This window comes from Scardinius erythrophthalmus (assembly GCF_964197995.2).
Source record: "Scardinius erythrophthalmus genome assembly, chromosome: 6".
In the NCBI taxonomy this organism is placed as follows: domain Eukaryota; kingdom Metazoa; phylum Chordata; class Actinopteri; order Cypriniformes; family Leuciscidae; genus Scardinius; species Scardinius erythrophthalmus.
The window spans coordinates 31,907,878-31,934,104 of record NC_138226.1 but is presented as its reverse complement, the minus strand read 5'-3'; the positions used below and the strand labels follow the sequence as shown (position 1 = coordinate 31,934,104).

At 37.7% G+C, this 26,227-nt stretch overlaps 1 protein-coding gene across 2 annotated transcripts; it reads right to left on the bottom strand.

Annotated features, from left to right (window-relative positions):
* Positions 1–960: 960 nt before the first annotated feature.
* On the bottom strand, positions 961–25,998 carry stx19 (syntaxin 19). Of its 2 annotated transcripts, XM_081367910.1 has the most exons (4): positions 24,661–25,998; positions 13,164–14,006; positions 12,230–12,457; positions 961–3,011 (listed from the first exon to the last, which is right to left on the bottom strand). In XM_081367910.1, exon 4 carries the CDS (start codon positions 2,924–2,926, stop codon positions 2,042–2,044), a length of 885 nt encoding a protein of 294 aa, XP_081224036.1. In that variant the 5' UTR covers positions 2,927–3,011; positions 12,230–12,457; positions 13,164–14,006; positions 24,661–25,998; the 3' UTR covers positions 961–2,041. The 2 variants fall into 2 exon arrangements, with proteins under 2 accessions (XP_081224036.1, XP_081224035.1); XM_081367909.1 differs by lacking the exon at positions 24,661–25,998 and having other exon boundaries at positions 13,164–15,392.
* Between the last annotated feature and the right edge of the window lie 229 nt (positions 25,999–26,227).

The following is a 26,227-nucleotide window of genomic DNA, read 5'->3' as shown; positions in this document are numbered from 1 at the left end:
CCTCAATGGCAGGCGCACAAAGCAGTCTATTTTGCCATCTGCTCCTATGTACTCCCCAACTGACATGACTGTTCGTCGAAGGGTTACGTGGCTGCAGCACAAAATTAAAAAGTACACTGATGCTATGCGGGGTACTCACACTCTTTGTTTCCAGGAGGAGGATAAAGTGAGGGTATGGAACCACATGCATGGGATTCACAGAAAGTCCATAAGTGAATTGTATTGTGGACTCCTATTTTGAAAAGGAAGTCAGAACTGTTGATGTTGAACCTGAAGTGTTGTGTAATGACGTAATATGTGCGAGAACGGAAGTTATGAGTAAACAAGTCTTGTGTGCTTTATTGCTGTTTACTAACTCCTGACACATACCGCAAAGCTCGGATTTGGGCCTGACTGCTGCATATTCATTTTGGCATTGATAATGTTGCCATAAAAACGCATAATTCAGAGGACATGAACAGCTCAGAGAAGAAGGTAATGGGTTGCCATCTCTTAATTACTGCAATTACGACATGGTGTGAATGCAGCATAAGCTTGTTGTCTTGGTTCATGAGGAACTGTAAAAGGTGGCTGCTGTTTGTTTGTGCCGCTTGATGACTGTCTACAACTCTGCATAGACTCATGGATCGTGTGACGTCTACGCAAGCAGGTGTGAGGAGGTATGCAAATACATACGTTGACAGGCAGGTAGGACATCTTATCATTGTATTCAGACCGAATGCAGTAATTGGACAAAACATTTTTTGGTCCTGAGACTTCCACAGAAGATATATATTTTTTACATATTTAGACCACTTCTATTATTGATTGCTATCAGAATGTGGATAGAGTTTCTTCCAGTATAACAAAAAGTGTATTTATGTTCCTGTAAGGACTTCCTACTATGACAGTATCCAATTTTTGTCCCTTTAACTCGTACCATACATCCTCTTTGTATGCAACTTGAAATTCAATTAAATAAAATAATGCATTTTTGAATAATTTATTCATAGTAAGAAAACAAGAATAATGTTCAAGTTTTAACAATATTCAGATGTTTGTTTTTGGACACATTTATTTACTTATTTGAAAAATTAGAATATTGGGATTGAATACGGCAAATTTCATGGTAACTTTAAATGTCATTATCTTCAATCATCAAAAACTTTCTGGGATTTCTGGAATCATAAATATTACAGAACTGAGCATGACTAGTAATATTTCATCAGATAGAAATAGCTCTTTGTGCATTCAAATAAAAATGAAGCTGAATAAAAAATAGCTATAAAATTAAAAAGGTAAGAAAGAGCCATGCAAATTCATTAGTGAAAAGGAATGCGAACCTTTTCATATTTCTCTCAATTATCTGAGTAAACACGGTGGCATTGTTCTGCTTCTATTGCATTTATAAATAATGTTCTTCTCCTTCAATTTCTGTGCAACACGTTTTCTTCTGAAAATGTAGACACACCCAGATACTAGAAATTGTACCGACACCTGATACCTGCTCTGTTGACTCACCAACATGTCTTCATTATTCACCTCATCATGAGCCCAACCAGTTTCATTCTAATCAGCTCCAGAGTAACGGCTAATTATCTATGAGCAAATATTAGACTGTGCGTGGTATCATAGTTTGCTAGTCTTATATAATGTTAGCTCAGATATTTGATAAATCTAAAGCATACAAATGACCTATAAACAATAATACTGAAGGGAACAAATAAAATTTGAACTTCCAAAATGGTGTGGCTTTTTCCACAGTAATAAAATACAAGATAAATGTACCCTTGACTACACCTTGCACAATGTGATATAACAAGACATAATAACATCTTGTGAAATCTTTATATAACCACTTGTATTGCATGTCAACACCCCAGCTAAGTCTTCATCGCTACAGAGCCTTCCTTTTTTTAAATGTAGTCTAAAAGTGCTTTGTGCCTTTGCTTTTTTATTTTCATCAGACAGAGGTCGATGTCTGCCATTGTATTCAGACCCCAGTTCTTCCCTTGAGAGCACAGTAAATGAGAAACTTTGGCACTGTTTATTTTGTCAGCCGCTATCTGAAACAAGGACAGCAGCAACAGCACAGTCTTCTGAGAGGGTTCTTCTTCTTGTATCTGGCAGCCGTTGTGAACTTCTCCTTTGAGTCTGAAACATAGTCTTGTGTCTTCTCCACATTGGCTTGTATGTTCTCGATCTGGTGCCCTTGCTCTTCCACCAGCATGAACACATCTAGAAAGAGATCTCTCAGGTCCTTCATGTTGCTTTCCAGGTTCAGGAGCTCTTTGTGGCGTTGTTCTATCTCTGAGAGCTGGGCACGAGTGATCTTTGCATCGACTAAGATGTTCTCATTGAAGATTTCCCACTTGCCCTGCTCGATCATGTTATCCACCTCCTCTTCGGACACCTCACGACCCGAAACCTCCAGCTGCCGGATGATAAATTGCTTGCATTTGTCCTGCTTGGCCAGGATCGCGTCATTGTGTTGTCGCATTACTTGCTGGAACTGGCGGAAAAGGGCTGCGTGTTGGGCCTTCTGGATACGGGACGTGGCGTTGTCCGGGCCCAGCTCAGCCTCGGTTCGCTTGGCCTGCTTGGAAAGAGCATCTAGCTTTTTATTCAGGCTCTCGGCCAACAACTTGATGTCTCGCGTCATGCTACTCTCCTTTTTCATGATGCTGAGGCGCCTGATGGTGGCCATAAAGTTTCTCTGCTGCTGGCCAAACTTATTGACTTCAGAGTTCAGCTCCTCGATGCTGTCACGGATGTTCTGCGCCTCCTTCAGGAAGTTCTCCAGGACAGGCTCCTCCTCAAAGATCACGGCCTGCAGGCCTATCAGCGAGGACGGGTCCATGTCCTCCTCCTTGTTGAAGGCGTTGTTGTCCTGCATCTTATCGCTGGCCTTCATCCGCTGACGCAACTCCTCCATGCGGTCCTTCATGACTGACCTTGATGGGGAGCAGGTCAGATGTGCTCTTAGATTTGAGTGTTGAATGTGTGTAAAATTTCCCTCTGCTTCTCATACCCTGCAAATAACCACAGAAGGCATATTGAGTCACTTGTCTATAAACAACAAAACATTATTGAAACATTATGATTTAAAATGTACTTGAAAAAAAGAACTTTTTAAGTTTATAGCCTCGTAAAAGTTTTGTGTTCCCCAATAAGCAAATGCTAAAAAATTAAGTACTTTTTTTTTTTTTTTTATAAAATTTTTATTTATATAAAATCAAATATATGAATTTTAGATCAATTTTTTTACATGACCGTGTCCCCTTAGGGGCTCCGTACAACATCAGGGTGAAAAAAATAGTAATGACAGAAGTATTCCTTGATGTTTTTTAAAAATATGCTAACTATTTTTGTATACTGCAATTTTTACTTTATTTTTGCAGTTTTTACTTGATGAATTATACAAATATTTAGAAATTATTTATATTTGAGTGTTACTGTTAACTTATTAGTATTTATTAGCATCAACATTATTTATATACTATTATAATATTTATTAATATTTTTAATAAGCTTTTTTATTTTTTTATATTTTGACGATTTTGTTGTTTCTGTCATTTTTGTTTGCATTTCTATTTAGCTTTATTCTCATTTCAGTTTTAGTTTGTAATTTTAGTACTTCAATTTCTAATTTTCTTTTACGCTTTAAGTTTTGATTGAATATGTATATTTTATCTTATTTCAGCTTTATTTCAATTAATGAAAGCGATTTTTTTAATATAGATTTAGTTTTAGTTAATAACACTGGTGTGTGATCATGTGTTTTTCTAGTAAAATCACAGACGTCCTGTTGGCACGGAGTTTCACATTTTTGTCAGATGCTTTTCCATGCATTTTGCCTTCAGCTGCAGCTCTCGTGTCAAAGGAAGGATTAAACAAAGGCCTTGATTCCAAACCTGTGCAGTTTTCCCAGTCCACATTTCACTTCTGCACATTCATCACGATCACTGTAATTTATAATGTCTGTTCTGACACTGTACAAAACATGATATATGAGCATTCACAGGAGTTTGCTTCTAAATAACTCACTGACTGGCTTGCTATACGAAAAGTAAGAAGCATGACTGCTGATGTTTTTATCCTTGGTCAGCCTGCTGGACTGTGGTTTTGGAAAGTGAGCATAATGCCAAGGGGTAAGTATACCGAACTTGTCTAAGGAAAGTAAAATGGAGCACTCCAAATCAATGACTATCCGGTTCCTAGAGGTATTTCACACAGGACAGACTGCAGTTGCATGCGTGTGTGAGAGCAGCCCACCCAAGCTCCTTAGGGAGAAAGCTTATGAATATAAGAGTGGCTTTTGTTTTCTGCAGGACATTAATTTTACACACATTAATTCTACTGCTTTACACAACATTCTCTAATCCAGTCTTCAGCTTATGTTTGTTTACTGAATTTGCTGGATCAGAGGTATGAAGGACTAAAAATGACAGAACGAAAAATAAATAAATAAATAAATAAATAAAAGTAGAAATAAATAAATAAATGCAGAAATAATAGTAAAAATAAATACATTTTTGTAATATAAATGGCTATTTCTGTATTTTTACATGTATTTATTTATTTATTTATGCATTTCTATATGTATTTATTTATGTATTTATACATTTATTTATATATTTATGTATTTATATATTTATTTATTTATATATTTATATATGTATTTATTTATACATTTATTTATTCCTACATTTATTTATTTCTGTATTTCCACATTTCTACATTTATTTATTTCTCTATTTCCACATTTCTACATTTATTTATTTCTGTATTTCCACATTTCTACATTTATTTTTCCCTGCGCTTGTATGCTAATTGACCAATACTAAGCCACGCCCCCAAACGCGATGAGCCAATCACAGTACGCATAGCTAACCCAATACACTTGGACATTCTGTTTGTTTCCTCGTCTATTGCAATGCATTGCGGTTATCAGTTTTCATTCGTTTTTATGTTTTTTCTTGTCATTTTAGCTTTTAAACAGCGTGTGTGTGTGATTTTGGTTGGGTGACAGTTGTAGGTTACAGTTTGACAAGAGTTTACAGTTTGACAAAAGCACAATGTTGTGTTTTACACAAATATAAGTAGGCTAAACACTTTGCAGTTTTAATTATGTCCTGTATGAACAAAATGGAGTATGTTTTTTATGTTTCCACTGTTCATCGCGCCCCGGCGCCCGCTCTCTGACACACACACACACACATCCAGCATGCAATCTTGACATCGCAGCCTGTTCTTCTGCGCTCCCACCAAACGCGAATAGAGCGTCAAATTCGCGCGTATCCGCGTCTAGTTCGACGCTTGAACATTTTGAATCCAAAGCGAATAGGATGCGCGTATAAAGCGAGCGTTTGAAGCGAAATAGCACCAAACTATAACGTTTACACTGTGAAGTGTGAACTGTAAATCTTTGTTCTGGAGCTGAAGCTTATCGACCTTCTCAACAATAAAATTATTAATATAACCCTCCAATGCATATTTAAGGCCCTTTTGGTGACATCGAGATGATATATAATCTTTCTGTCTCTAAAAAAATCATCAATTGCCTCCTGTGAAATGTCTCCTACTGTGACAGCTGCCAAAGCGCCTGTTACCGAATGTTGACAGAGTGAGTGGAGGGGGCGTGGTTAGCCATTGGTCAATTAGCATACATGCGCAGGGAAAAATAAATGTAGAAATGTGGAAATACAGAAATAAATAAATGTAGAAATGTGGAAATACAGAAATAAATAAATGTAGAAATGTGGAAATACAGAAATAAATAAATGTAGGAATAAATAAATGTATAAATAAATACATATATAAATATATAAATACATAAATATATAAATAAATGTATAAATACATAAATAAATACATATAGAAATGCATAAATAAATAAATAAATAAATACTGTCTGATCGATTGCTCCTGTCTGCCTCGCTGCCTGCTGTGAGTGTGTTTGTTTGATTCGGTGCGATAAGCTCCGTCTTAGCCATATATTTCTTTGTTTTGAACCATCATTTTACTACCATTTCTAGTTGTTTATACTACTACATTTTACCCAACATCTCAGATTAACCTGACATCGCTAGCTTTTGTTATTAGTACTACTAGCACAAAACGCTAGTAATTCGCTAGCCTGTTAACGCGCCACCCGTGCGCTCAGCTATTTTATTTATTTATTTTTCTCTCGCGCGTCCGCGCCTTTGAGTTCATAAAAAGCTCAGGTGAGTAAGAATCACTCAACAAACACGGTGAGTAATGTCTTGTCCTGTTATTGTCACTTGCACTTCATGTCACATGTTTAGTATAGGCTTCTCTGTCGACAATATAGGATTTATATGTGATAAATGTAAGGAGACAGTTAGGTTGACAGAGAAGATTTCAGAATTAGAAACACGCATCCAAACTTTAATTGAGGATAGTAAGAGTGCTAGTGCTTTAGATGTTTTGGATGCGCATAGAATAGTGCACACTTTACATGAGTCGGTTCTGGCTGAAGTAGAGCCTGTGCAGCCGGGCAAATGGGTGACAGTGAGGGATCGCTCTAGTCGCGGATCTAAAAACCACTCTTCCGTTCCTATTACCATAACAAATCGATTTGCCCCGCTCAGTGAAACACCCACTGAGAATGATTGTGCCCTAGTTATTGGCGATTCTATTACACGGAACGTGAAAATAGAGACACCAACCACCATAGTCACATGTTTGCCGGGAGCCAGAGCGCCTGACATCAAAGCAAATTTAAAAGTGCTGGCTAATGCTAATCGTAAATTCTCTAAGATCATTATTCATGTCGGCACTAATGATGTTCGACTCCGCCAGTCGGAGATCACCAAAATTAATATTAAAGAGGTGTGTGAACTTGCAAGTACGATGTCAAGGACTGTAATTTGCTCTGGCCCCCTTCCTGTTCGCAGGAGTGATGAGATAGTTAGTAGATTGTGTTCGCTTAATGGTTGGCTGTCTAAGTGGTGTCCGCTTAATAATATAGAATTCATAGACAATTGGAAAAGTTTTTGGGGCAAACCTGACCTGTTGAAAAGAGATGGTATTCATCCCTCCTGGGATGGTGCTGCTCTTCTCTCTAGTAATATGGCTCATAGTCTTAGAGCTCAAACATGACAATCTGGGGCTCAGGTCAGGAAGCAGACAGACTGGCTAAACCGACTGTCTGCTAGCGGCCTCTCGTCACCAAGGTCAGATAAATCCCATCACATAGAGCCTCTTTCACCTAGATATCATCATATAGAGACTGTGTCTGTTCCCCGAATTTGGAAATCCAAAAAACGTTTAAACCCAACTAAGGTTAAAAATTTAATTGATGTTCAACAAATAAAAAACAGCTATAATACAGATGAGCAAATGCTAAAGCTTGGGTTGCTGAATATTCGATCGCTTACTTCAAAAGCACTCATTGTTAATGATATGATTTCAGATAATAACCTAGATGTGCTGTGTTTGACAGAAACCTGGCTAAAACCAAACGATTACATTACTTTAAATGAATCAACCCCGCAAGATTACTGTTATAAACATGAGCCTCGTCTGAAACGCAAAGGGGGTGGTGTTGCTGTAATCTATAGTAATAGTTTCAAAACCACTAAGAAATCAAGTTTTAAATATAATTCTTTTGAAGCATTGGTGCTTAATGTAAAAATATATAGTGTAAACGATAAATCACGTTTGAGATTTGTGCTGGCTACTGTATACAGGCCACCAGGGCACCATACAGACTTTATCAAAGAATTTGCGGACTTTCTATCAGAATTAATATTGACTGCAGATAAAGTACTAATTGTTGGTGATTTTAATATACACATCGATAATGAAAAAGATGCATTGGGATTGGCATTTAAAGACATTGTAAATTCAATTGGAGTTAGACAACACGTGTCAGGACCTACTCATCGTCGTAATCATACTCTAGATCTAATATTATCACACGGAATAGATGTGGATGCCGTTGAAATTCTGCAGCAGAGCGATGACATCTCAGATCATTATCTAGTCTCGTGTAATTTGCATTTAGCCAAGGCTGCAAAGCCGACTCCGTGTTTCAAATATGTGAGACCTATCACTTCTGCTACTAAAGATTGCTTTATTAATAATCTTCCTAATCAGTTTCATCATCTCAGCATCTCAGATAGCTTAGAAGAACTAGATATTACAACAGAAACGTTTAACTCTCTCTTTTCCAGCACTTTAGACACAGTTGCTCCGTTGCGCTTAAAGAAGATTAAAGAAAATAGTCCAACGCCGTGGTACAACGAGCACACTCGGGCCCTTAAGAGAGCAGCCAGAAAAATGGAGCGCAACTGGAAGAAAACAAAACTAGAGGTATTTCGCATTTCATGGAAAGAGAGCTCAATTACTTACAGAGAGGCTTTAAAAGCTGCTAGATCTGCTTATTTTTCAACCCTATTAGAAGAAAATAAACATAATCCTAGGTATTTATTTGAAACGGTGGCTAAACTAACGAAAAATAAAGCTTCAAGCACCGAAGTTTCCAAGCAACACAGCAGTAATGACTTTATGAACTTCTTCACTTATAAGATTGATAATATCAGGGACAAAATTATAACTATGCAACCGTCTACTACAGTATCGCATCAGGCAGTGCATTGTAGTCTCCCTGAGGAAAAATTTGATTCATTCGTTGCTATAGGAGAGGAAGAATTTACTAAACTCATTAAATCATCTAAATCTACAACATGTATGTTAGACCCTATACCGACTAAGCTACTGAAAGAAATACTTCCAGAGGTCATAGATCCTCTTCTTAATATCATTAATTCGTCTTTGTCTCTAGGATACGTACCAAAAAACTTTAAGCTGGCTTTGATTAAACCGCTTGTTAAAAAAACGCAACTTGATCCTTCAGAATTAGTCAATTACAGGCCGATCTCGAATCTACCTTTTCTGTCAAAGATATTAGAAAAGGCAGTATCCTCACAACTGTGTTCCTTTCTTGAAAGAAATGATATCTGCGAGGATTTCCAGTCCGGATTTAGACCGTACCATAGTACCGAAACAGCTCTCGTTAGAGTCACAAATGATTTGCTCTTATCATCCGATCGTGGTTGTATCTCTCTATTAGTGTTACTCGATCTTAGCGCTGCATTTGACACCATCGACCACAACGTTCTTTTAAATAGATTAGAACATTATGTTGGCATTACAGGAAATGCACTAGCATGGTTTAAATCATACTTATCTGACCGTTATCAGTTTGTAGCAGTAAATGATGAGATGTCTCATCGATCACAGGTTAAGTATGGCGTACCACAAGGCTCAGTATTAGGACCGCTGCTGTTCACTCTGTACATGCTACCCTTAGGAGATATCATTAGGAAACATGGAATTAGCTTTCACTGTTATGCTGACGATACTCAGCTCTATATTTCTTCAAAACCTAACGAAACTTATCAATTCACAAAATTAACGGAATGCATAGCGGATATAAAAAATTGGATGACTTGTAATTTCCTACTTCTAAATTCTGAAAAAACAGAGTTTCTAATTATTGGACAAAAAACTTCCTCACGTAATAATCTAGAATACTGTCTAACACTTGATGGCTGCTCTGTTAAGTCTTCGTCGTCGGTTAGGAACCTGGGTGTGCTCTTTGATACCAATCTTTCATTTGAAAGTCACGTGTCTAGTATCTGTAAAACCGCATTTTTCCATCTTAAAAATATATATAAATTACGTCATATGCTCTCATTGACAAATGCGGAACAATTAGTTCATGCGTTCATGACCTCAAGGCTAGATTATTGTAATGCTCTACTGGGTGGTTGCCCTGCACGCTTAATAAACAAACTACAGCTGGTCCAAAACGCAGCAGCTCGAGTTCTTACCAGAACCAGGAAGTATGACCATATTAGCCCGGTTCTGTCAAAACTGCACTGGCTCCCTATTAAACATCGCATAAATTTTAAAATATTGCTGATTACTTACAAAGCACTGAATGGTTTAGCTCCGCAGTACTTGAGCGAGCTCTTAACGCATTATAGTCCGTCACGTCTATTACGATCTCAAAATTCCGGCCAGTTGATTATACCTAGAATATCAAAATCGACTGCTGGCGGTAGATCCTTTTCCTATTTAGCACCAAAACTCTGGAACAGTCTTCCTACCATTGTCCGGGAAGCAGACACACTCTGTCAGTTCAAAGCCAGATTAAAGACACATCTCTTTGACCTAGCTTTCACATAATACATTATAGACTTCTATAATTTAATGTTATGCTGCATAGATTAGGTCAGCCGGAACCGGGAACAGTTCCCAAAAATCCTGATGTACTCGTTACATCACGAGAAGAATGGCATCTACGCTAATTTTAGTGTCTGTGTTTATCCCAAGGTTTTTCCTGCAGCCTGCCGGATCCAGGCCGTATCCAGATCTGACGAAGGACCTTCACCTGGACCGATGACAACGCAGTGCTGAAGTGCCAACTAGTCTCTCCCTATGGAGGATCCCACTACCACTCTACAGATAAGGCGTTGTCGGGAAAATTCGTCTTGCGGTCCTACCCCAAAGCAACTAATAAAATAAAATTCCTTATCAAAATTTATAAGGAAAGACAAGTATTTTGTTTAGGCTTGGCTTGTAGGGAATTCCAAACCTGCGTATATTCTTACGCACATAACTATAGAACCCATTCTAAATGCGCATGTGACCGCCATCAGCGTTTCTCACAGGTTCGCGTTTAAAGTCTGTGTAGAGAGAATGGTGTCGTCTTAGCGGCCCCTAATTTAATAACAAATGATCATTGCGACGGAACCAAATCAATTAAAACTAACTTTAGATGGAAATAACTTAACTCTGCTGTAAAGCCGAAACAATCTCTGTTACCTTAAATTATACGCTTATCTCTGTAAAGCTGCTTTGAGACAATCTACATTGTTAAAAGCGCTATATAAATGAAGATGACTTGACTTGACTTGACATGTAAAAATACAGAAATAGCCATTTATATTACCAAAATGTATTTATTTTTACTATTATTTCTGCATTTATTTATTTATTTATACTTTTATTTATTTATTTTTCGTTCTGTCATTTTTAGTCCTTCATACAGAGGTGCCTCTTTATTTGTTTACTATAGTTTCTTTGCTTTCTATAAGAACCATCTGTTTATGTTCTACAGCTGATATGTTGATACGTTCCCACTCCAGGAACATATCTCAGGGTATAGGTTTATTTTTTTTAAAAGTCTGTATAGACGCATACATTGAAGCTATTGAACATTTTACACCTTTATTTCCCATGAAAAATAATGTGTTTCATTTAGCCTACACCGAATAATAGAATATTTAATTACTGGCCATGTGAAAAAGTTGTAGTGTACTTAAAATCCTGAAAAGTATATATATATATATATATATATATATATATATATATATATATATATGAAATATGAAATAAAAAGTGTACCTAAAGAGAGGTCCCTTTCATGACTGTTTCTTTTTTTGTTTGTTTTGTTGTGCTTTTGTACACTTATTTCAATGTGTTGACTAACATACTAAAGCATATTTATAGTACTTGATTATAAATTTAACTGTAGTGTTTTATTCAACAATACGTTTAAAGTTAATGTATTTTAAATGTACTAAATTAATATAATGTGTAATTACAAATATATTTAAACATGTGACATTCAAATGTACTTAAAGCTGACATTAAAGTATATTTCAGTTTACCATAAATGCTCATCAGTACTTTCGGCGATACAATTTATCCATATTTCAAAGACAATAGATGTAATTAAGAAACTGTATATAAATATGTAGTTAAGTGGGTAAAAAAATAAAACGTTCAACTAATTGAACTTAATATAAATTTACACTATAATGCATTTCCATTCAATTGCAATTAACATTTACATTCAGATTACATTCAATATATCTTTTAAAGTATATTATCATATATATATACACACACACACAGTCAACATTTGAAGTGGATTAAAAAGGCTCATCAAAGTTGTCCTAAGACAAGAACAGTTATTGTTCAAAATTCATGTATAACTTTGATGAAAGGTTTTGATCCACTTCGAATGTTGACTACTGTGAATATAGAGAAATTATCATTTTATATATATATAACTTCTCTTTTCCAAAACTACATTGAGATCTTCCATTGACCTAGAGAGGGCTGAAAATTTTATATAAGAATATTTGATCTGAATCCTGGATATAATGTTTTCTCCCTTCTAAACTGATCAAATAAAGAGAAAAATTACCTGTTATTGCTTTTAATCCCTGGAAGATTGAATATTGCTTCATTTCAATTTGCCCAGATTTTTTGTCAACACTTTTATCTGGCCACGGGCTTGTACAGTAGGATCTAAGCCGGAACTGTTGAAGCGTTCAGAAAGTCCTTGGAATTCATCAGAGGCAATTGCAGCTTCCAGGAACACAAATATGTGCTAGTGCAAGTTTTCCCTCCGCTCCACTGGTGTCAGTTATGTCTATCAAAGAAAAAAAAAACACACACAGACTCCTGGGAAATCTGGTCAAGCCAGTTTAAAGCCACACCCCCAGTCACAGTTAGAAGTCTATTTGCCCAATGGAGGGTGAAGCTTGTTAGGCAGAGGGAGTGTGGGTGACGTGATCGGCTCCCTCTATTGTGTTTAAGACAACAATGAGATCAGGAAGCTGCTTAAATTATTATTGACAAAGCCTTGAAATCCTGAACTACATAAACATGTGCCTATTCTAAAGCCCTCATGTTGTATTTATTTCCTAATCATTTCCATTTTCATTTTAGCACAATAAGGGTTAGTAAAAATAAAAATAATGTCATTGGCTGGTTTTGCTGCTACATCATGTTATGGAAGGAGGAGGATTGTATGGGTTTGACAGTTTGGCAAACCAGCTCTGAAAGTGTTGCAGCAGGATAGTGTTATAAAGCAAACAGTGAGAGAACTTTTAAGAAATTATACGTTTATCTCTGTAAAGCTGCTTTGAAACAATGTACATTGTTAAAAGCGCTATATAAATGAAGACTTGACTTAACTGTTATTTCTGTTTTTAAATATTTAAATATTTTAAAGACAGTAATGGATATAGGGGCCTACAAATGTATTTAAACATGTTCAGATAGTGATTAGTTAATTGGGTTAAGAGAAATGTTTTTCAGAACTGATACACGATCGGGTCAACAGAATGACTCACACAATGGTCTGTGTTTGTCCTCAGGCTGGTGCAGGAAACAGAGCAAAGTGACACACATCTGCGGGTCGCTGTCCTGAGTAAAGCCTGTGACTGAAGATGCTGCTTGTAGATGTAAGTGTCTACTTTTTTAATCATTAGTAATTGTTGAATAAGCTATGCATTCATTTTTGATAAAAAACAAACAAACAATTATATTACATTATTTAGAATCTAATGAGAATCACCACCAGAAAAGAATGAGACATTATGGTATATAAACTCAGCAAAAAAAAGTAACATCCTTTTTTCAGGATACTGTATTTTAATGATCATTCTGATTCCGATTTTTTGTCAAGACATTACTACATCAGTTTTAGACCCTTACTGAATCTCAGATGATTAAAACGGTTTAGAAATATGTGCCAAAAAAGGTGCTCCTCGAACATGCTTTAGATTGGGAAAGTTTTAAAAGTGATTGTTAACAAGTATCTGAGTCTTCAAAACAGATTAGTAACAGGCCACATTTGCTAAATTCATCATCAAAAAAATCATCATAATTCATAATCATTTTTGGCTGGTTTATTGCGCCCTCTGCTGTTTGTGAAATTACAACACTTTTCAGTTCCCAGGGCCTCCAAATCAGCTATAAATAGATTTTGCAGTAATGCTATACAACAATGTCCCATTGGTTAAAGTTAGTTAATGGATTCACTAACAATAACTAGCAATGCATTTGTTACAGTATTTTTAGTTATCTCTAAACATGAGAAGTGACAGATATGTGCAGGTATAAATTATCTTGAGATCCTCTTTCTTCTCATCTTTGGGAGTTCTGTCTTTCTCACTCTTCCACCACGGCTCGATCTACAATGAACAGACACAGACACTTTAGTTCAGCTTACTAAATTTATGACTCAAAGATGTTTGTCGATGTCTAAAATGGTAAAATAGCAGTATATAGAAGCTGTTTTATGATGCACTTCCTTTAAGTGAGGATGGACTCTATCATTTCTTACATTTACATATTTGTGAATATAATAGGGCAATAACATAAAAAAAATCTTAAAGGTGAGAGAAGGTGACTACAAATGCTAATAAATGACACGCATTACAGCATCAAGGCCTTTTCACACCAAGGACGATTACTATAACAATAAAGATATAGTTCTGAAAATCATTCTAAATGTAAAAGAATAGCAGAGTCCACACCACAACTACAAAGAGAAATATAGTTGATCACTATAAAGTTGATCATCATTTTTTTTCAGATGATGAATGACAAAAACATTGACAGCTACTCAGGATCCATCCTGCTTTAAAGATTAGAATAAACAGAACAATAGCCATTCTCCTCTGACCTCTGGCATCAACAAGGCATTTTCGCCCACAGAACTGTCGTCACTGGATATTTTCTCTATTTCGGGCCATTCTCTGTAAACCCCAGAGATGCCTGTGAGTGAAAATCCCAGTAGATCAGCAGTTTCTGTAATACTCAGACCAGTTTGTCTGGCACCAACAACCATGCTATGTTCAAAGCGGTTCAAAGTCACTTAAAGGTGCAGTAAGCGATTTCTGAGAAACGCTGTTGAAAGTGAATCGGACCGAGCACCAAAACACACTTGTAGCCAATCAGCAGTAAGGGGTGTGTCCACTCATAAAGGGGGAGGCGCCTGTGTTGCATTAGCTACGTCCGAAATCGCGTACTATGTGAGTAGGTACTACATTTAAATTAGAACGTACTTCACGACCGTTAAAAAAGTACGTTCTATATAGCATGAATACGGGTAGTATGAATGGAGTCCGGACGTACTATTGTCATGTGACATGCGCTGTCACATCAGTGCAAAAATTTAAAGAGCCCATTTTCGACCAACTTCGAGCAATGTTTTTAGTTCTGCTTTCCCCTTTCGTCTGTGTTTTTACGTCGTTCATGCTCACAATTCAGAGGAGGAGTCGGTCAGCTGCTCGCAGATCATGCCTTTGTCGAAAGCTTTTGTGTAAGCTTTCGCGTCGCGTCTGAATGCGTTGAACGCGTTGTTGTCTTTGGAACTCCATCGATTTGATTTATAATTCTTGATTTTCTCTTTAAACTCACTTACAACGAACATTTTCTACTTTTCCTCACCTCATAGTTACAACGCGGACTGTTGAGCAGACGCGTCTCAAGCCTATTAGTGATCCAACATCGGATACTCTTATAGGTTACTCCTGTGGATCACGGCTGAACGCGTCTTCTCCACACTCACTTACAAACAAACATTTTTTTTTCACCTATCGTGCGTCTACTCTACACCCGTACCACTAAAAAGACGGATTATATTCAAGACTTCAGTCATAAATTAGTATTAATATTGATAGCATCACTGGTAGCGTCGTTGCTAACTTACTGTCCATCTGTTAAAATGGCGAATATATCAGATGTAAGCAGTCTACCTTTTGGTGCAGGTGAGGACACATTTGAGCTGCACGCACTGCAGTCTGAGCTGGAAGCTGTTGAGAAACAGATCCACGACCTTTTAGTGAGACAAGCCGAGCTGATAGAGAAATATAGTTGATATTTTAATCAACTATAATTCTTTGAAACATTTTTCGTTTAATTCTTGAAACATCACGCGTCGATGCACACAAATCAGTGATTAACGTTACTAACCCACTGACTCCGACCTCATCTACTCCGTGTGTTTCTCAGCATCGGTCCTGCGCGCCGAGGTTGCGATCAGCCATGGTCTCGTTCACTCCGGCTCCAACACGCCACCACGAAGCCTGGATGGTTCCGCGGAAGACGCGAGTCAGGTCTAGACCAAGACTCTCTCCGACCTTCATGGTTTTCGAGATATCCACCCAAAACCGCTTCTCCCCTCTTTGCAAAACAGAACACGATGCTGTGATCATCGGCGATTCCATTGTTCGGCACGTACACGCTACGTTAGGTAAAAGTAAGGTGCACAGTCACTGCTTTCCTGGTGCTCGCGTTTCTGAAATCGGTGCTCGCGTTCCAGAGATTCTGAACGATAACGAGCGTGTCGGAACTGTGATCCTGCACGCGGGAGTGAACGACATCAGGCTGCGCCAAACGGAGGTTCTGAAGAAAGACTTCAGGAATCTGATCGATACGGTACGCAGCACATCGCCTGAAACAACGATCATTGTGTCAAAACCACCCACAAAACCTCTCACACTACAACTTTAACATAGTAGGATGTCCTGTTACTTTATCCTCTACAGTAAAAGACCTTGGTGTTATATTAGACTGCAACCTGTCTTTTGATAATCATATTTCATATGTTACAAGAACAGCCTTTTTCCACCTTAGAAACATTGCTAAGCTACATAACATGCTATCAGTTTCTGATGCAGAAAAGTTAGTTCATGCATTCATGACCTCGAGACTAGATTACTGTAATGCTTTATTAGCTGGTTGTCCTGCATCCTCAATAAACAAGCTACAGTTAGTCCAAAATTCCGCCGCTAGAGTTCTTACTAGATCAAGAAAATATGATCATATAACACCGATTTTAATATCACTACATACCTATAAAGTCCCGTATTAACTACAAGGTATTGCTACTGACTTATAAAGCCCTAAACGGCTTAGCTCCAGTCTATTTAACGGATCTTCTATCGCCCTATAATCCATCGTGCTCTTTAAGATCACTAAATTCAAGGCTTTTGGTCATACCTAGGATATCTAGGTCCACCAAAGCAGGGAGAGCATTTTCACATTTAGCTCCAAAACTCTGGAATAGCCTTCCTGATACTGTTCGTTGCTCAGACTCGCTCTCCCAGTTTAAAACTAAATTAAAGACGCATCTCTTCAGCCAGGCATTCATATAATACTTTTAATCTTACAGTTAAATCTGACCTCTAGTTTATAAATGCCAGAGGAGAACTGGCCCCCGACTGAGCCTGGGTTCTCCCAAGGTTTTTTTTTTTTTTCTTTCCATTAGGTCACCTGATTGAGTTTTTCGGTTCCTTGCCACTGTTGCCTTTGGCTTGCTCAGTTGGGGATATTTGGGGATATTTAATTTAATTAATCAATCAACAATACTATTGATCAGCATTACCAAACGTGGACGTTTTCCACTAGAAACAAACATTGATGTATTATTTTAATTTAATACTGTGAAGCTGCTTTGATACAACCTGTGTTGTGAAAAGCGCTATACAAATAAACTTGACTTGACTTGACTTGTAATTTCTCAAATAACTTAAGTATCAGCATTTGGCTAACATATTTTACCTCAGAAAAACAAACACACACACACACAAACCTGTGAACAATGAAAGATGTTGATTTTTGATAAGGAAAAAGTAATTTATTTGCTTGTGATATTACCATCAATGAATAAACATGAATGAATCAATGGAGATGTATGCGTGTGTATCTGTTGATTCATTCATTGATGGTAATATCACAAGCAGTGTGTGTGTGTGTGTGTGTGTGTGTGTATGTATATGTGCAAATTCTTCATCTATATTTTAAAGACAAATACTTTGAAAGAAACAGATTTTGAATTATTTTAAAGTTATGCCCTACAAATGAGATTGCTAGTATCAAAGTCCCTTTTAGAAACCTGTGAAGGTTACCTTACTAAAGCTGCTGAAGTCCATTTTCTTCCCTCAAGATGACACTATAATAAAAATGTTTTAAAACGTTTGCTTTTGGTGGTGCTTTAAGCTCTATTATACTACTTTGTGCCAAAGTTTTGTGACTTTGTTTTAAGCTTTGTATTCTGTATCCATTTGAAAGTTAAATAATACACAAAAATAAAGTAAATACATTTTAAAGGTGTCTGGAGTGTGTGGGTATTTCTCTACAGTGCAACACTCATATTCAGATATTTTTAAGATATACCTGCCATTTGCTTGTTTCAAAAACCATCTGGAATCTGCCACAAAATAAGTGTTCACAACACTTTAAAAATATTAATTTCTCAATGCCACATATTAAACACTTTACAACTGACAATCTACTGTAGCTACTGTAAATCCCTGGGAATTAAGTGTTTTGTAATAAAACTTGCTAAATAAAGCTTGCATGACAAAATTAACTTACTAACAAATAAATGTAAAGAGAGCGTGTAACATTTATTTTCTTTATTAATAGATTTTTTAGCAATTGTTTATAAAAGCTGAAGGAATCTTTCCTCTCTCTCTTCTCTCTCTCTCTCTGGCCTCCTGTTCTTGTCTCTCCTCATGCTCTAGTCACTCTGTTTCTTTTCTTTCCTCCCTTTCATCAGCCACTCTCCACTCTATAAGAACACGTGTTCATCAGCCCCCTGCAAAATCAACACAGAATTTAACATTAGTGATGAACCATGGTCAATCTATATATATATATATATATATATATATATATATATATATAAATTACAGGAACGTCTGTCTGTGTGTCTGTTATTCGCATATCTCTCAAACAGTTAGTCCGATGAATTTAAAATTTGACAGGTGTCTCGCTACGGGCACGTGCGAGTAAGTGCAGTGCCAAGTTTGACGTTGTTTGGATTAGTGCAAACTATATCGTTAAATATATCGGTAAAAGAAGCACTTAGAAGGTTGTGGTTTAAAAATAAACATTCTGACATTAAAAGGGTTGTATCGGTCAAAGAAGCCCTTCTTGGGCTTCACAACCAACCTTCTTGGTTGTGGTTTAAAAATAAACATTCTGACATAAACATTGTCAGCTACACTGTTTTCTACTGAATATTATATTTTATTCATGGCCATCATTTGTAGTAACTTGTTCACAAACTGTTTGCTCAAGCGTAACATTTTTTCGGTGTTCACTGTGTAGCCTGCTCCCTGAATCATCGAGTTGTCGAGTTCACTGTGTAGCCTGCTCCCTGAATCGTCGCGCTTATCCATTTGTGGATGTTAACGGAATCTGTAAGTCACCTACGCTGTTTACTTCTGTATATCTATCTATAAATTACGGGAACGTCTTTCTGTCTGTGTGTGTGTGTGTGTGTGTGTTATTCGCATATCTCTCGAACTGTTAGTCCGATGGATTTCAAACTTGACAGGTGTCTTGCTACGGGCATGAGTAAGTGTAGTGCCAACTTTGACGTTGTTTGGATTAGAAATGCAAAAGATATTATTAAATATATATTGATAAAAGAAGCACACACTGGCTTTTGCCGCTCTAGCCACAGGCCACTCCCCCTCTCACACTGACACTGAGTGAGCACAACCCAGGACCAGAGACAGAGAGGGTCGAAGAAATCAGCGGAGCTTAAGTAGCGTTTTCTCAGAGTTCACTGTGTAGCCTGCTCCCTGAATCGTGTAGTTATGTTTTCCACATTTATTGTATGTCATTATGTCAGTATCAGTATTTGCTTTCTACCATGCACAAATAAAATGTCACTGAACTTTTGTTTTGTAATTGTAACAATGAGCACTCAAATACACCAAACCAACAATTACTAAAAACACACACAAAAACTGATTTTGCACGGGCATTTTGCACTGCTCCCTGAATCGACACGCTTATTCATTTGTGGATGTTAACTGAATCTGTAAGTCAGCTATGCTGTTTACTTCTGAATATTACATTTCATTCTGGTGTGCTTAACATTATCGCTACTGTGTAATAGTAGCCTATGCTATTCACCAACTAAACATATCCTATTCAATGCGTTCACAGTCTCTTTCACAGGCATCATTTGTAGTAGCCTATTCACAAATTGTTTGCTCAAGCGTAGCGTTTTCTCAGAGTTCACTGTGTGCTTTCTACCATGCACAAATAAAAATGTCACTGAACTTTTGCTGTGTAATTGTAACAATGAGCACTCAAACACACCAAAACAACAATTACTAAAAACACACACAAAAACTGATTTTGCACGGGCATTTTGCACTAGTTAAACTGATTTTGCACGGGCATTTTGCACTAGTTAATATTGATGTTTACATGGACAAGTTGAGGTACACTTGATAACAGTAGCTTGCTATGTAGGCAACAAATATTACATAATATCCACCTGATGAAGGAGAAATAAAGTCATTGTAAAATATAAAATAAAAGTTTTGTAACTATCTAGTTTAACTGCGAAACAACGAACGGCGTTGTTTAAAGAAAACCGTGTTAACTTAGCTTGCTGACAGGCATTAGCTCGTTCTGTTCGGTAATAATAATGATGATAAAATTGTCATTTTGCAGCCAATTCACAAAATTGTTCCCTCGATTTACATTATTTAAACTTTTAACAAGTCAATCGTTTACTTATATGATGTTAAACAAATACAATTTAACCACAAAGAAACAAAAAGTGTTTTATAAAGTACTTACACTTGAAAACAGCCGCGCCGCTGCTTTCCACCATTTTCAAATATAACGACGACAACTCCTCTCCCGTGGCATCATGGTATAGTCAAGTCAAGTCATCTTCATTTATATAGCGCTTTTAACAATGTAGATTGTTCCAAAGCGGCTTTACAGAGATACAAAGATAGTTTAAAGTAACTTACAGGCATGAAAACAGGTCAGGGGTAAAAAAGGTGAGAAGGCGGCATACCCCCCCCCCCCCCCCCCCAAATAAATGTAATGAGTGAGTAACGCGTGACAGTTAACACGAACAGATGAAATTAGTACAAATTTGTCATTTATTAATAGAATTGAACTATACTCCACAGTGATGAACACCCCCCCAAAAAACATGTAAGCTGCATTGACATAGTATTAGGCTACCAGTGTTTCTCACAGGATTTTTGGATCACTGTGATGAGTGGACCTCTGCCACTCTAGGGGGGTTCGGGGGCATGCTCCCCCGTAAGAAAATTTTGTGCTTTTTAAATGTTAAATTCATCAATCTGGTGCAAATTAAACAAAGAAAAATTCAAAACTCTTTTAGTTACAGTGTCTGTCTACATTACTACTACAATAATAGTTATAATATTAATCCCATGATAGTAATAGCCATATATTGTAAAACAAATGCACTGAAAAATAAAGGAAACTTTCATAATTAGTTTTGTACTAATTTCTATACTAACTTAATCAAGAAAAGAACCAATGGGCCGCTGATCTACTCATTTCATCGGGTGTCAGAGAAAAAAAACTATTTACTACTACTATTTATCACGCATTAAAAATGCCCCAAACCAGTCGTCTGTATGATAATCTGAAACAAGGACTGTCCTGCTTCACTTCACAGATGCTGAGTGAAAGGAGAATTATAGAATGAAAGGATACTCATTTATATGACACTTTATTCATCACGAGAACAGCTCGTTCAGCTCGTCATACGTCGTCCTTTCAGTTTCGGTTTTCAATCGATCAAGTTTTTTCACGTTCTCTCGATAAACCACCCCTTTCAATCCAATCGAAATTATTTGTAATAGAGCTGACACTGTGAGTTTTTAACGGGTAATGTTAAAGCCCTACTTGTTATTAATGTTTTTATGAAATATCTCTAGTGAATGCATTATCATATCACCGTATTATTTACCGCCATGCGAGCCACAAATTAAAGCTTGGCGAGCCACTTGAGGCTCGCGAGCCGCGCAATGAATAACACTGCACTAACTGTTACTTGTTTCCTGCTCGCTCAGCGCTCACGGCGCCCGCGCCCGCTCGCGATATTATCTCGCCCACTTCTATGTCAAAATGTAAAAATAATGACATTGGCAACATCGCTGTCTGTATCTGACAGGACAGTTAACATTGTAAGCTAACTTACCTCAGGCTTGCTTTCCGACGTGCGGTTCTATGTTCGGCAGTGTGTCCAGTTGTCAGACTCGCGGTGTAAAAGACTTTGAAAACATTTCTGCCCGTTACTCTGACTCGTATTGGCTGTCATGTTTCGGCATTAGGAATGATGATTGTTTTTTAAAGCTGCGAAGTTTATGGTAACTTTATAGGGGATAAATGCTGGCCTCGACCTCGACCCCCCCCACCCACCCCCCCCCATTCAATATTTTCTCATCGGATCTGCACAAATCACGTAGGTGACCCTTTTAGGTTTTAAAACGGCGAATTTCGCCGAAAGGTGAGGAGTTTTCATGCCTGAACTTAGTTTAAAGTTTATAGTTTAAATATTGTTTTGGCTTTATAGCAGTTCTTGAATAGTCAAGTCAAGTCAAGTCAACTTTATTTATATAGTGCTTTTCACAATACAGATTGTATCAAAGCAGCTTCACAGTATTAAATAAAATAGTACATCAGTGTTTGTTTCTAGTGTAAAACGTCCACGTTTGGTAATGCTGATCAATAGTATTGTTGATTGATTAATTAAATTAAGTATCCCCAACTGAGCAAGCCAAAGGCAACAGTGGCAAGGAACTGAAAAACTCCATCAGGTGACCTAATGGAGAAAAAAAAACCTTGGGAGAACCCAGGCTCAGTCGGGGGCCAGTTCTCCTCTGGCGTTTATGAACTAGAGACCGGATTTAACTGTAAGATTAAAAATATTATATAAATGCCTGGCTGAAGAGATGCGTCTTTAATCTAGTTTTAAACTGGGAGAGCGAGTCTGAGCAACGAACAGTATCAGGAAGGCTATTCCAGAGTTTTGGAGCTAAATGTGAAAATGATCTCCCTCCTTTGGTTGATCTGGATATCCTAGGTATGACCAAAAGCCTTGAATTTAGTGATCTTAAAGAGCGCGATGGATTATAGGGCGATAGAAGATCCGTTAAATAAACTGGAGCTTAGCCGTTTAGGGCTTTATAAGTCAGTAGCAATACCTTGTAATTAATACGGAACTTTATAGGTAACCAATGTAGTGATGATAAAATTGGTGTTATACTGTATGGTCAAATTTTCTTGATCTAGTAAGGACTCTAGCGGCGGCATTTTGGACTAACTGTAGCTTGTTTATTGAGGATGCAGGACAACCAGCTAATAAAGCATTACAGTAATCTAGTCTCGAGGTCAAGAACGCATGAACTAACTTTTCTGCATCAGAAACAGATAGCATATTACGAATAAAGTTATTTTCCAGCTAAAGTTAATTTGATTGATTCACTTCAGACAGTCATAGGCATTAGATCATTAGTTATTAACTTTGGGGCCGCTAACACGACACCGTTTTAACAGAAAACTCTACACAGACTTTAAACGCGAAACCTGTGAGAACGCTGATGGCGTGCACATGCGTATTACGAGATCAGTCTATTGGTATGCGCGTTTGAATATATGTGCGCAGGTTTGTAATTCCCAACAAACCAAGCCTTAAAAAACTACTTGTCTGGCCTTAACCTTTTTGATACAGAATTTTATCACTTCGGGGTAGATACGCAAAACGAATTTTCCAGACAACGCTTTATCTGTAGCGTGGTAAAGGGATCCTCCATAAGGAGAAACTAGGTGCCACTTTAGCACCCCGCTATGACATCGGGTCCAGGTGCAGGTCCTTTATCAGATCTGAATACAGCCTGGATCCGGCAGGCTAAGGGAAATTAAATTTAAAATTTTAAAATTAGCGTAGATGCCATTCTTCTTATGATGTAACGAGTACCGTACATCAGGATTTATGGGAAGTGTTCCTGGTTCCGGCTGACCTGATCTATGCAGCCTAACATTGAATTATAGAAGTCTATAATATTTTATGTGTATGCTAGGTCAAAGAGATGTGTTTTTAGTCTAGCTTTGAACTGACAGAGTGTGTCTACTTCCCGGACAATGGTAGGAAGACTGTTCCAAAGTTTTGGTGCTAAATAGGAAAAGGATCTACCGCCAGCAGTCGATTTTGAGATCGCAATAGACGCGGAGGACTATAATGCGTTAAGAGCTTGCTCAACTACTGCGGAGCTAAACCATTTAGTGCTTTGTAAGTAATCAGCAATATTTTAAAATGTATACAATGTTTAATAGGGAGCCAATGCAGTGTTGTCATAACAGAGCTAATATGGTCATACTTCCTGGTTCTGGTAAGAACTTGAGCTGCTGCGTTTTGGACCAGCTGTAGTTTGTTTATTAAGCGTGCAGGGCAACCACCCAGTAGAGCATTACAATAATCTAGCCTTGAGGTCACGAACGCATGAACTAATTGTTCCGCATTTGTCAATGAGAGCATATGGCATAATTTAGATTTATTTTTAAGATGGAAAAATGCGGTTTTACAGATACTAGACACATGAATTTCAAATGAAAGATTGGTATCAAAGAGCACACCCAGGTTCCTAACTGACGACGAAGACTTGACAGAGCAGCCATCAAGTGTTAGACAGTATTCTAGGTTATTACGTGAGGAAGTTTTTTGTCCAATAATTAGAATCAGTTTTTTCAGAATTTAGTAGTAGGAAATTACAAGTCATCTAATTTTTTATATCAAGCTATGCATTCCATTAATTTTGTGAATTGGTAGTTTTCGTTAGGTTGTGAAGAAATACAGTATAGAGCTGATTATCATCGGCATAACAGTGAAAGCTAATGCCATGTTTCCTAATGATATCTCCTAATGGTAGCATGTACAGAGTGAACAGCAGTGGTCTTAGTACTGAGCCTTGTGGTACGCCATACTGAACTAGTCAAGTCAAGTCAAGTCAAGTCAAGTCAAGTCAAGTCAAGTCAAGTCACCTTTATTTATATAGCGCTTTTTACAATTCAGATTGTATCAAAGCAGCTTCACAGGTCTGAAGTCAGATTGGTCGTGTCGATGAGGCTTTCACAGGGCTGATAAGGCTGGCACTTCAGGGATGTGTCATGGTTGGGTCCAGGTGCAGATCCACCATCTGATCTGGATACGGACGGGGTCCACCTCACTTCAGTAAACGAAGAGACTGGTTGACACTTCAGTACTGCGTTGTCGTCGCGTCCAGGTGCAGGTCCTTCATCGGATCTGGATACGGCCTGGATCCGGCAGAAGAGGAGAGACTAGTTGACACTTCAGGACTGCGTTGTTGTCGCGTCCAGGCGCAGGTCCTTCATCAGATCTGGATACGGCCTGGATCCGGCGGACTGCGGTAAACCTCGGTATAAACAGAGAGACTAATATTAGCGTAGACGCCATTCCTCTTATGATGTAACGAGTACATCAGGATTTATGGGAAGTGTTCCCGGTTCCGGCTGGCCTAATCTATGCAGCCTAATATGGAATTATAGAAGTCTATAATATTTTATGTGTATGCTAGGTCAAAGAGATGTGTTTTTAGTTTAGCTTTGAACTGACAGAGTGTGTCTGCTTCCCGGACAATGTTAGGAAGATTGTTCCAAAGTTTTGGTGCTAAATAGGAATTTTGAGATTGCAATAGACGTGAAGGACTATAATCGCTCAAGTACTGCGGAGCTAAGCCATTTAGTGCTTTGTAAGTAATCAGCAATATTTTAAAGCAACACTAAGTAACATTTTTTACCTTAAAATAATGTTTCCAAAATCGTATCAGTGGTTCATCAAGTCGTAACAGGGTGAAAGGCACTTCTGGATTCACTTTGCAGCCCTATATCTGCTATAACCACACTATGCAAGTTTGCCAAACCGGGTCGTGTTTCTGTAGTTCGAATGAGACATAAGAAAACTACAAATTTGACTTGCTTTACGTCAAGCATTACAATAGTCATAATTTAGTTTTTCTTCGTTTCTGATGTTGCAATACATCATGCTTTCATGAAATCATGCAACATACTCTACCTTGTCTGTGGACATCGTTCATTCCAAAGCCGGTGCTAGATAAACAGCGAGCGTGCGTGCGACAGTAGGCTGCGGGCGGTGAAATTATTTACGACAGCGGTAATGGACAATTCCGCTTCCAACCTGTAGGGCAACCGAAGAGGAAACGTTCCTTAGTGTTGCTTTAAAATGTATACAATGTTTAATAGGGAGCCAGTGCAGTGTTGACAGAACCGGGCTAATATGGTCATACTTCCTGGTTCTGGTAAGAACTTTTGGACCAGCTGTAGTTTGTTTTTTAAGCGTGCAGGGCAACCACCCAGTAGAGCATTACAATAATCTAGCCTTGATGTCATGAACGCATGAACTAATTGTTCCGCATTTGCCAATGAGAGCATATGACGTAATTTATATATATTTTTAAGATGGAAAAATGTGGTTTTACAGTTAGACACGTGACTTTCAAATGAATTGGTAAGTTTTGTCTGGGCTAGAAATATAGAGCTGAGTATCATCAGCATAACAGTGAAAACTAAT

Excerpts from the sequence above, each read along its gene's own strand:
- stx19 (XM_081367910.1), bottom strand. The coding sequence starts at position 2,926 with ATGAAGGACCGCATGGAGGAGTTGCGTCAGCGGATGAAGGCCAGCGAT.